The sequence below is a fragment of the Martes martes genome (genome assembly GCF_963455335.1).
Source record: "Martes martes genome assembly, chromosome: 3".
Classification (NCBI taxonomy): domain Eukaryota; kingdom Metazoa; phylum Chordata; class Mammalia; order Carnivora; family Mustelidae; genus Martes; species Martes martes.
Genome location: NC_137890.1, coordinates 73,781,717 through 73,794,091, shown reverse-complemented (window position 1 = coordinate 73,794,091; position 12,375 = coordinate 73,781,717). Strand labels below are relative to the sequence as shown.

The window sequence follows — 12,375 nt, the reverse complement described above, 5'->3', positions numbered from 1 at the left end:
GTGAAGGAAAATCTGTCAGAAAAATGCCCCAACCCCTTTGCTTTCATAGACTCAGAGGGAAAAACAATCAGGTAAAGAGAAGCAGAAAAAAAGAGACAAGTTTCTCTTACAGGGAAGAGGTAGAGGATATTCACCCAATAATAACACACACACACACACACACACACACACATTTTTTTTCCCTTTTCAATTATAATTTTTTAAGAGAAGACGTTATACTTTAAAGAGCCCTGAAAGGCTTGGTTGTGGAGAGAGGAGGAATTCAGGCTGACTTCCCCCTGTGGGGAGCTCAGCATGCTAAGTTCAAGGTCTTCCTAACTAAACCCCAGACGCTGACAAGATAGCACACACTTCGGAGATGCCATTAAAAACTCTTCTGCTCAGCTTTCTTACTTTATGGCCACAACTCATATATTACAAAACTAATTTCAAAGAAATCCTCCAACTTTTAGGAAAGGCTGAGCTGCAGCCAGTTTCTCATGTATACCAGAGGGTCAGAAAAGCCACGCAAAAGCATTCGTTCTCTCCAAAGGGGATGAACACCACCTAAGCAGGCCTTACATTACTATTCATCTAGAAATCTCTCTGTTTTGCAATTAGCAAAGCATGGTGGAGTGCTTTACAATCTGTTTTTCTTTATGACCCAGAACTCTGCAGCTGTAGTTATGGGGAGATTCCATTCATTTTGCTAAGCAATTTTCTAGAATGTATATATTTTTTCAGGTACTGCCATTCAACCGCCATTTATCAAGAACAAGCCAAGGGTATACCAAAAGAGGGGGATGACTGTCTTCACGTCAGTGTAATTCAGGGACACAAAGCTCTACTTGGCTATGGGTACAAGCTGCCTAGGCACCCGTCCAGAATTCCAAGGGTCTCTGACTCCTTTCCCTCACCCACCATGACCCAATCGCTCACCAAGGCCAACTGAATCCCAACCCCCACAACTTCTCTCCTTCCCCACAGCTCTCAGAGTGACCTCGGATCACAACTCCCCTGCATCAATGAGCACAACAGCCCCATCCCTGGTCTTCCCACCTCTGCCTTGCCTTCTCTGGATCTCCTTGTACCACTGAGACTCTGAAAGGAAAAATCTGACTACCTTACTCTGCGGCTAATACTTTTGCGGTCGCTCCCCCTTGTAGCTTCAACGTGAAATGGATCTTAGGTTCCTCACTTGTAAAATGAAGAGAGGGATGCTTTACGGGGTTGTTGTGGGAATTAAATGGCATAATGTAAACAAAACCGTTTGTTGAAACGAAACTTCTTACAAATGTAAGACGTTATTACATTAAAGGAAATGGTAATTTACCAGAAAATTCAGCAATTAAAGTGGTTAAATATAATTACTTGAATAATTAAATTGATGTAATGTATTATGTCAGAGGCTTGGTGGACTTTATAAAAGCTGTAATGCCAAAGCAGTGAGGTTGATTTCTCTGTACATCACGTATCAGATGATATGTCCGAATCACTGCTCAGGTGGGAAATGTGCCCATTATCCAGCAGGCCGTCAACGATGACTAGATGATAGTTTGGTTATAATTCACGTGCTAGCTCTACACAGACAAAGCTATACAGTCCTGATTCTTTTTCTTGGAGCCCTATCAGACTACAAATCTAGGTCTTTTTCAAAAGATTAATCTAACACTTTCTCAACTTCACGGAAATCAAAGTGAAATGCCAATACATTCACAGATGCTTGTCAGGGCAGAAACTCTCCAAACAGAACAATGAGCTCTGAAGTAAATATTCAACAGTAATAAATAAGTGATAACCAGTTAGTACCTAGTGAGTAATAGCAGCTGCGTTATCAGGACCTGGTCAGAGTTTTAACAACACCAGAGACAATTGTGAGTCATGGGGGACAAGTTTTGTGCCCCTGAATGAAATTAAACTTGCAATGTAGTAAGTATTCAATTAAAATGGAAGCATAAGACCAACTTTTTTTGGGCGCCTGGGTGGCTCTGTTGGTTAAGTATCTGCCTTCAGCCCAGGTCATGATCCCGAGGTCCTGGGACTGAGTCCCAGATCCGGCTCCCTGCTCAGTGGGGAGCCTGCTTCTCCCTCTGTCTCTGCCTCTCTCTCTGTCTCTCATGAATTTTTTTTTAAAGACCAACTTTTTTCAAAGGAATTGATACAATAATGAAAACATAAAATGCATAAAATGTTAGGCTATTTGAAAAAGTTACCGTTGCTTAATAAATTATATCACAGCTCCCCTGGACTTCAGAAGAGGGTGTTTTGAGATCAACATCACTATCCAGAAAGACCACAAAACCCGCACTACTACTCAGGGCCCAGTTCAACAAGCATGTAGAAGGTAAAAGTGAAAATAGTTGAACACTCCTTTTTAGGAAAAATAAAATAAAATAAAAGAGATTTGGTTTGTTTGTTTGTTCTGTTTTTTACTCATTTAAGTATTTGATTTGAAAGTCAGACTCTGATAAACCCACAGGAGACAGTTTTATGAGACTTTTAGTATGAATGAATTTTCCCTCTTTTCATTGGAGAGATGGGAATAAGAGTGTTTTCTTTCCTCCACTAGTGCCTGAAAGAATATAACATACAACGTGGAACTAGAAAAAGAGAACAGATGGCTGAGTATTTGATTTTTTCACCACTATCAAACTTTGTGTCTGCTTTCCCCCTGAGCTGCAGAAGTAGCTGTCTGGAGGTCTGTCCGGCTCTGCACCTTTTTCATCCTACCCATTTCCTGCCCGCCACCCTCGCTTCCCTCCTATGGACGTGGGCTGACTTCCCCAAGCCAAGATCCCAGGCCGACCCCCCGCTCTGACTTTCAAGCACATTGACTATGGTCCTATGATGGAGCACTGCTAGTAAGTTGTAATTGACCCCCATCCCCGACCCTGGAAAGGTAAAAAATGTAAAAACAGGAGTTTGGAAGAACAGAATGCAGAAAAAGTGGCTTAGTCTCGATCAGGCTGATACAAGCTAAAAAGAGGTTTCTGACAGCACCCTACAATACAGCTGCTCCACTGTCTCCTAAAACAGGAGCTCTGAGTCTGTGTTTTTTTTTTTTTTTTAAGATTTTATTTATTTATTTGACAGACAGAGATCACAAGAAGGCTGAGAGGCAGGCAGAGAGAGAGAGGAAGGGAAGCAGGCTCCCTGCCGAGCAGAGAGCCCGATGTGGGGCTCAATCCCAGGACCCCAGGATCATGACCTGAGCCGAAGGCAGAGGCATTAACCCACTGAGCCACCCAGGTGCCCCTGGATTTTTTTTTTTTTTAAGATTTTATTTATTTATGGCAGAGAGAGACAGTGAGAGAGGGAACATACACAAGGGAGCTGGAGAGGGAGAAGCAGGCTCCCTGCTCAGCAGGGAGCCTGATATGGGGCTCCATCCCAGGACCCTGGGATCATGACCTGAGCCAAAGGCAGATGCTTAATGACTGAGCCACCCAGGCACCCATGAATTATGGGTTATTATACGTTACGCTTGGGTGAAACACTGTCTAGTTGCTTTACTTCAAAAACTAAAAAAAGAATCCTGCCAAAACGTAATTCTGTAGTTTTGCCTTCCATGGGACGCTTCACTGGGAAGTAGACCCACCATATTGTATATTTAGGCTACTGACACAGGTGGTGGCTTGTCCTGTTTTGGTTTTTTAATTTGATTTTGTGCCTGAGGTGCCTACTAACTTTGCTTTTTGCTGTCTAGAGCCTCAGGGGTTTTTTGGGTTGTTTTTTTAAAATCCCATTCAGTTAAGTTTTGGAAATTGGCTGGAACTGATCAACAAGGAAGAACAAGACGACAGGCCATTTTCCTTATTCTTTCTTGGGCATCCATTTCTACCGTCAATTGATATTTCTTTAAGGATTTTGCATTTGTTCCCTCTGAGTATCGCTTCATATGTTCATTTTTCGAGGAGTGAAAAAGAGCACCATAAAAACGGTAATTGGAAAATGATTCGGTTTTGCCTTTTGCCCTTTCTACAATATAAGGTTATATGCCAGTTCTTATGTCATTATAATAGTTGCTTAATGAACATGAAATACAACAACATTATTGGAACCAACTCTGTAACATTCAAGGGATGTTAGCAACATTACATATTTAAATCTAGTAGAAAGAGCAGTATTTTACAATTCTGACATATAAGTGAATGCAGTTGTGCTGAAGGACAAAAAAAATCTTATATTCTGTTTTGCTCTTCTAGATAATTAAGACGTAGAACTAAAATCTTATCATTCATTTATTCATCCAGCTATGCTACATGCCAGCCCCTGTTCTAGGTGCTATGGATACATCTGTGAGCAAAACAGACAAGAGACAAGAGTCTCTCCCTGCAGGAACACACAATTGACCCTGCGTCCTTGAAAATCATGGTTGAAATTGACCCTTAAGAAATGCATTAAAAATGCATTCCACCAGTTTCCAGGGCAGAAGCTCTTTCTTGGCCCATTTCCTTCATCGCTAAGAATGCCCACTTTCCAGGGGAACAGGGCGGATTTATAACCCACTGCAAAGCGTAACAAACAGAATGTAGAAAATGGAAACCCTACCATTAATAAATATGTAGATCGTAGATTCTGTTTTCTTCTTCTTTGAAGCAGGTACAGATAGATATTTGCAGCTGTAGAAGCCAGTGTGGTTTGCCTGAACCGCGTTCAAGGTCAGAGTACTGCAGAACTGTTTGCCATTCCTTCCACAGGCCGATTTAGCTATGCTCAGCCTTTTGCTTTCCTTTCTCACTGTTTCAGGCAAAGACCATGAATGGGCTGCTTCCCCTCTGCAATCACAGATAAGAAAACAAAACACAGTTAGGGCTGGGGCCAGGTCCTAAGCATCCATATCATTAGGAAGCGCTATTCTGAGGGCCTTGAAATATTAGAAAGCTTTTAAACAACTTGGAAGAAAAATGCAAAGATGTTCATTCAGGCCATTGCTTCCCTGCTTCCCCTCCAGTGAGTGAGTCTCTCCTTGAGAAGCTGGATACATGCGGCTTGCACTTTGCATAGTACAAGAGACTACTTATGTCCCCACCTTTGTTCTCTGAGAGGCAACCCCTTCCACTCTGCCAGGGAATGATTTGGCCTTAGAAAAGGCAACCAGGTTATCCCCAAACCAACACCGTCACTTACCTACATTTGAGATACAGTGTCTGGCCTGCTTGCATGACCTGCTGGGTGCCTTTTAAACTCAGTTCAGGACCTTTTAATTTTGAACCTGAACTAGATCCTGGAAAACAAATTTTGGAAATGTATTATTTGCAAATTGTCTTCTCATGGTTTCTTAAAGTCGTATCTTCCGTGAAGGCAACTTTTAATCTTTAACTTACTTACATTTGCAAAAAGGTACATGTAATATTAACTTGTCTTAATTCACCAATTTTTTCTAGTCCAAGCCTTGTTCACAATTATACATCCTAGTTTACCAAATCATTTAAATAATATCCGAAAACCCAGTGATCCAGAACATTAATAGATTCAAACATATTCCTAAATGCAGCCATGTTAAGAATATAAAGTAACATTAAAAACTCTCGGGATTAAATGTCTAATTAAATTTAGTGTCATTCAAAACTGAACTTCTTCCACGGTGGGTCATCTGGTCCTACAGGCCTGGCTGATTTGGAAAGGATTCTTCCTTTCCAAATACAAACAAAGTATAGAAGCTTTCTGGGTTCTAGACATAGCTCAATGATTAGCAAGGCCATGATATTTTAGGCAAGTCATTTCTCTTTCTGAACCAGTTTCCTCTTTCGGAAAACCAATAATAGACCAACAATCAGTTTTAGAAGTCTTTTGGTTTGTCTTACATAATCTCCAAGTTCCCTCTATCATGGAAAGAGAAAAAGAGAACTAATCACCCCTACGTGACATTTGACAAGCATGCTTCATGGGGAATGTTGTGAGATAATGAGATAAGCCACGCAAAAGTGCCTGGAAATCTACACATCTCTATACAACACGATAATAATATCCACCCTAGGGACTCTGTGTGACACTAGCCAAGCCACCTCTCTCTCCAGAGCTCAGTTTTCTTATCTGGAAAATGAGAGATGGGGCTAACTGACCTTGGATCCCTAACTCCTTTTCTGACATTTCCAGTCCCGTGATCTTGGAGCCACGGATGCTATAGAGGGTGATCCTCTCCTGAAGCAGCCTTGGGCATGAACTCATCATAATAAATATTAATAAGGATCTCTCCCGCCTCTTCCTCCCCCCACCCCCTCCTCCTACGGAGGCAGCTGCACATGCCTGGCAAAAGCAGGAGATCAGGGGCCCAGGATTAGCAGGCACAAGCATGAGGGAATGGATATTCTTAGAAGAAAAGTTAAACCAATCCTGGAGCCATTCTTTGGGAATACTTTTTTACTTAAAAAATAGGTTCATGCAGTGGAATTCAAGATAGAAGACTGAGCTGAATCCTCTAGGCTTTTATGTCAGATCACAGATCTGTGAGATGAGATACGCATGTCAAATTCCACAGTTAAGTCTAGCAGTGCTCTCTAGCGTTACTTGTGGGTCCTAGTATCGTAAAGAAAATTAGACTCTGTTTTAAAAATATGAATTTGAAGTTTAATTTCTCCATTTACTAGCTCATTGGCCTTGGCCTGGCTTCATTGTTGCTCCATAGTATCTTCAGGCATAAACCGGAAAACCCACGATCTACCTTGCAGACGTGGTGTGTGGATTCAGAGCACGGTCCTCTAAGTAAGGGTGCTGCCCTGGTGTGGGGGAGATGCCCAGTCACTGCCATCTAGCAGAACTGCTTCCCCCACCTCCTGCTAGAGAATATTTTGCTGAGATGTAATTGCGAAGATAATTTAAGCTTCATTTCTGATGTTGCTGGTGGATACAAATTAACATAAAAGTAACTTTTATACACAATAGGTCCTGGTATCAAATTACTGCTAGGAAAAAAAATGACTTGATATTAACTAATTTAAATTAAAATCACCGTTTCATATAGATCTAATTGGTCCACCAAATAACCCCAGAAAACAAGTCAACCCATTCAGGTACTCAGCAAAGCATTTTGTACTTTATTCATCTTTATGAGTTTCCTGAGGCAACAGAGAGCTCAACCTTAGTGATCCACAGGAACACTAAGATTTTCTAAAGCCACAGCCAGGAACTGAGAACACCTATCCTGAAAAAATTTCCAGGCCAGAATAGTTTCTGCCCTTCTTTATGGCATGGAATTCTGGAGATTTCATTGAGTAGTTGTTCATGTGCTGGAAAAAATCCAGCAAAGTTCCCTGCAGAAAATTCTGGCATGACCTAGAGAGGTCTCTAGGAGATGGTGTGCTTTCTCATCCAGGAGAAGCCAGGGGAAAGAAGCCTCCCTTTTCCTGACATGAGGTGAACCCCAGTGCCTGCTAGTTCATTTCCAAATCATATGAATCTTTATCAGCACCCTAGAAAACCAATACTCCTGACCCTTATCAGAAAGAAGCTTTGACCTCAAAGACCCAAATCACAGCCATCCACATGCTCCTCTCTGCACTCCCCATTCCATCCTTCCACCAAAAGAAAGCAACAAAACTGACTGATTGGTTAAATAAGACACAGAAAATACTGGAAAGTTTAGGGGGAAAATGCTAAGAAAAATTTTTTGCTATATAGTCTCCACTGACATCAATGAATTTTGCACTCAGAATGAGGAAGCTAGATTAAAGAAGTTGATCAAACAAAGGAAAGGAGAAGTAGAAGGAAACCATTTCCAAGTAACTGGACACTGTGAGTATACCATCATTCTTCAACTAATAGGAAACTAGAATCTCATAAAAATTAATGGAGGTGCCAAGACTACAGTTTAACAGGAAAACTCATAGGGAAAAAGGAAAGTGAAATATTTATTCCTCAAATGCTCTTAAGTCACCTTAGGTCTTAAAACATTTCTTTAAAGCAATTGAATGTCCATACCCCTACTTGAGTAATGAAGATCTAACATTTTTTGAGTATCTACTGTAGGTCAGTATTTCCTCCATTTCGGTAGTGATCTATGCAAAAACGTAAAATGTAAACATGTACATAACCATAGCCACATGAAAACCAGTTTGCTCTCTGCAGCAAGTAGCTCAGAGTCACACTGCCCAATTAGAAACAAATCCACAGGTTACTTATTTCCAAGGGTGGAGTGCTAGAATTGAACAGGAGTTCTCCCCCTGTGAAGCTCAGATGGGGATCGGAACTTTCTACTGTTTGCCATGGTGGCCTAAAAGTCTGGTTGAACCAAATAATTGTCCCTTGGTGATTAGGTGGTCTGTGAACCACTGTTTCCATCAAAGTCCACTACAATATAGAGCAGTCTCCTCTCGTCTGCAGGGACACATTCCAAAATGCCTAGTGGGTGCCCAAAACCACAACAGTACCAAACACTCCAGGTACTGTGTTTTTTTCCCATATATACACACCTATGATACAGTTTAATTTATAAAGCTGGCACAGTAAGAGATTAACAATGATAACTCATAATAAAATAGACCAATTATAATCACATACTGCAATAAAAGTTATGTGAAGGCTTCTTTCTGAAAATATTTTCTCGTGCTGCACTCTCCTTCTCCCGATGATGATGGGAGATGATAAAAGGCCTAAGTGATGACACGAAGTGAAGGGGGACGACGTGGGCACTGTGCAGCTGTTAATGACCTTCTGACCTTACGTCTGAAGGAGGATCACGACTTCTGGGCCACAGCTGACTTCAGGTGACTGAAACTGTGGAAAGCAAAACCACACGGTGGGTGGGAGGGATTGCTGTCGTTAAGATAGGCAAAGAGATGTCCTTCTGTCAGGAGAATTATTATTTAAATAACAAAACAAAAAACCATGCAGACCATGGAAGTGGGCTTTACCACATGCTTCTTAGAATAATTAGAATCAGCTATCCAGTGAACCCTGAAACGGGTATTATTCTTGTTTGAATATTTTCTTCACTGTCAGTCTGTTCTGTATTGTCTGGCAGTTCGAGAGAGAATAGAACATTATGACTCTTTGACAAAAAGTCCTTCCCCACACAATCCAAACCTCTACTGGAATGCCCACATCCAGACGGTTCTAAAACACGGCTTTCCGTTCTACCTTCATTTCGTCATGCAGAACAGAGTGCTGTCTTGGACTTCGGGGGGAAGAGCGAGTACAGTTCCAAGTAAAGTACAGCTTTCTTTTGCAATCAAAGCCAAACCCAAATGAGCCGGGTTCTTTCTTCAGAGCGACCCCGCTGGATCCTGACAGAGCAAACTTGCCCTAAGTCACTGGGAACCAGACAGCCTTGCCTATCACTTTTAAGACTGAAAGAAGATGCTTCTGTAGGGCTGGACTAAAAGCGTCATTAGAAAACTGATGTTTATTGACCAAAGCAAAAACGGTTGAATATAACTTCAAGACAAACCTCTTAGCCCCTCTTCCTTCCAGATGCCAGCCCTTCCGTCACCTCTACTACATCGAACTCCAAGGGTTATTCTCTGTAAGAAAGGGCCTTAGCTAAAAATAAATCATGAAACGTCTACATTTTCCCCTTTTTGATTAGAGTCAGTCGTCTCCCCAGTTCAGCTACTGGCTTTGTTGTGGCCATGGGCATGCACTTAAAGCTCAGATTCTCCCCCTGCCAATGAGGGGGCGGGGGACGGGGGATGGCCTCAGATTTTTAGAATTCCTTCCAGCCTAAAAATTCTGTGATCCTGAGATTACAGTGTTTGATACCAATGTGCAAGTTAGAAATCACGTCAAAGAAATAATCATAACTAATAAAAGGACAAATAACCCAATTTAAAAAACAGACAAAGGATCTGAATAGACCTTTTTCCAAAGAAGATTTGTAAATGGCCACCAATAAGCACATGAGCAGATGCTGGAAAAAATGCAGAAAAAATGCAAATCAAAACAACAGTAAGATAGCACTTCAAACTTCCTAGGTTCGATTAAATGAATAAAGACAGACAATAATAAGTGTTGGTGAAGATGTGGGGACATTGGAGCCCTCACATGGTGTTGGTCAGATTATAAAATGGTACCATCACTTTGAAAAACAGTATGGTGTTTATTCAAATGGTTAAATACTGGTTAAACATACAACCCAGCAATTCTACTCCTAGATATCTACGTATCTATCCAAGAGAACTAAAAACATATGTCCACATAAAAACTGGTGCACAAACGTGTACCTACAGCAATATTACTCTTAACAGCCAAAAAGTAGAAACAACCGTAATGTCTATCAATGACAAACAGATAAACAAAATGTAGCCTATCCGGACAATGGAATATTACTTGGCAATACAAAGGAACAAAGTAATATACATGGTACTATTAGAAAACTCTTGAAAATATGCTGGTGCACAGAGGAAAGGCCTTTGAAGACGGAGGGAGAAGGCAGCTGTCTACAAGCCACGGAGAGAGGCCTCCGAAGAAACGAAAGCTGCCAACACCTTAAATTTGGACTTGCAACTTCCAGACCATGAGAAAATCAATTTCTCTTATTTAAGAACCCAAAGCAAAAACACTCTGCTAAGTAAAAGCAGCCCATTACGAAAGGCCACATACTGAATGATTCCATTTGTATGAAATGTCTAGTATAGGCAATTCAGAGAGACAGAAAGTACATTAGTGGGAGCCAGGAGCTGGGGGTAGTGGGGGATGGGGAGTGACTAATAGCGGGTATGGGTTTCTTTCTGGGGTGGTGAAAATGTTGTAAAATGAGATAGTGTTGACAGTTGCCCAGCTCTGAATACAGTTAAAAAGCATCGAATCATGCAATTTAGAATGGTGAGTTTTGGGACACTTGGGTGGCTCAGTCAGTTAAGCATCAGCCTTTGGCTCAAGTCATGATCCCAGGGTCCTGGGATCAAGTCCTGTATTGGCTCTCTGCTCAGCAGGGAGCCTGCTTCTCCTTCTCCCTCTGCCTACTTGTGCTCCCCCTCCAATAAATACATAAAATCTTTTAAAAAAATAAAATAAAATGGTGAGTCTTATGGTATATGAACTCCACCTCCATAAAACTGTTTTTTTTTTAAACTGGTTTTTTTTTAATGATTAAGTAATCACAGCGATAAGTTGAAGACACAGAATATGGAACTATTTTTCACTTTTCACTATTTTTCACTTTGCCACATGTGACCCCATCGGTATTAGATTTTATACTAGTTATTTTTCCAGCCTAAAGCTTTAGAAGGCTGATTTTAGGAGAAATCATTTTTCCTCCATGCTCGGTAACATCACTCTTCTATGTATTAGAACTTTCACAAACATATTGCAGAAAACTCATTGTTTCCCCAAATTACAACCTTCTACATTTAATTTGATGTTAATTTTAAGTCATTTCTAATGGCCTATTTTGAATTTTAACTATTTAAATTGGAATTCTAACAAATTGAGTCACATAAAAATTATGTTGTTAGAGCTCCCTGAAGAAACCTGTTGGTGTTTCCTCCTATATTAAAATTGATTTCCGATTTTTTAATTGCAAAGCTTTGTATATTAGATTTATTTCAAACGAAATGCATCTGTCTTTGATTTCTGCATACCATGTTTTCAATAGTACATAATCCTACATGATAAATGACCTCTTTAAATATAAAGTCCCAAGTATCATGTTTCCAAAATTTGATTTTAAGACCATGAGCCTTTACCAAGGTTGTGTGAGGTTAATTAAACATAATTCACAATAAAAGAAGATATTCTTTCCCCAAGACATAGGCTATTAAAAGCTTAAGTCTCACAGACTAAATTTTAGAGAATCTTTCTGGCTGGTGGCAAGGCTGGGAGAAAGGTTAAACCTGCAACTGCAGGTGAACCAAATTTCTAGAAACTACCACAATTTTGGTTTGGGCTGTTAATTCCTACAGTGCTTCTAGTGCTTAGTAAAAAGCTAGATCTTGGTCTCAACCTCTGTGTTGTGCCTCTATTACAGTATTTGTAAATTAATACGAAGTATAGATTGAAACTGAATGCACTATTAGAATGTCTGTCTTCTATGATGACCACATCACCAGCTAAGCTGACAGCACCCACTCTGATGGGGGCATTACACTGTGCATGTTGTTCCCATTTGTGGCATGATGGAGAAAGACCAAAGGATTCATATTCCATTCACCAACAGACCACATCAAAGATAGGAAAGCCACGGGGATTTGCATGGCAGCCGCAGAACTTGAACCCCATGATTAGGCATGATATTTGCTTTCAAAAAAAAATTTTTCCCCCAAAACAATTAGCATTGGGTCCAGGAAAACCCTAAAGAAAAAAGGCTGTTAACCTAAAAACATAGACACACCTATCTATTTGGATTTCTGTCTGTGAAGACATCAACAAGTTTGTTTGAAGGGTGAGGGGAAGCAGGTAGAGTAGGGAAAGAGGTTTGGGGGGAGGTGTATGAATTGTATTCTCCGTTGTTTTAGGCAT

The 12,375-nt window shown here is 40.7% G+C and overlaps 1 protein-coding gene across 1 annotated transcript in view; it reads right to left on the bottom strand.

Annotated features, from left to right (window-relative positions):
• FLT1 (fms related receptor tyrosine kinase 1) overlaps positions 1–12,375 on the bottom strand; it is a 179,219-nt gene that overhangs the window by 149,039 nt on the left and 17,805 nt on the right. Inside the window, exons 2-3 of the mRNA XM_080797935.1 lie at positions 5,110–5,206; positions 4,531–4,757 (exon numbers count right to left, since the gene is read on the bottom strand). Of these exons, the coding sequence (XP_080654061.1) occupies positions 4,531–4,757; positions 5,110–5,206 (324 nt within the window). The remainder of the gene's footprint in view (positions 1–4,530; positions 4,758–5,109; positions 5,207–12,375) is intronic.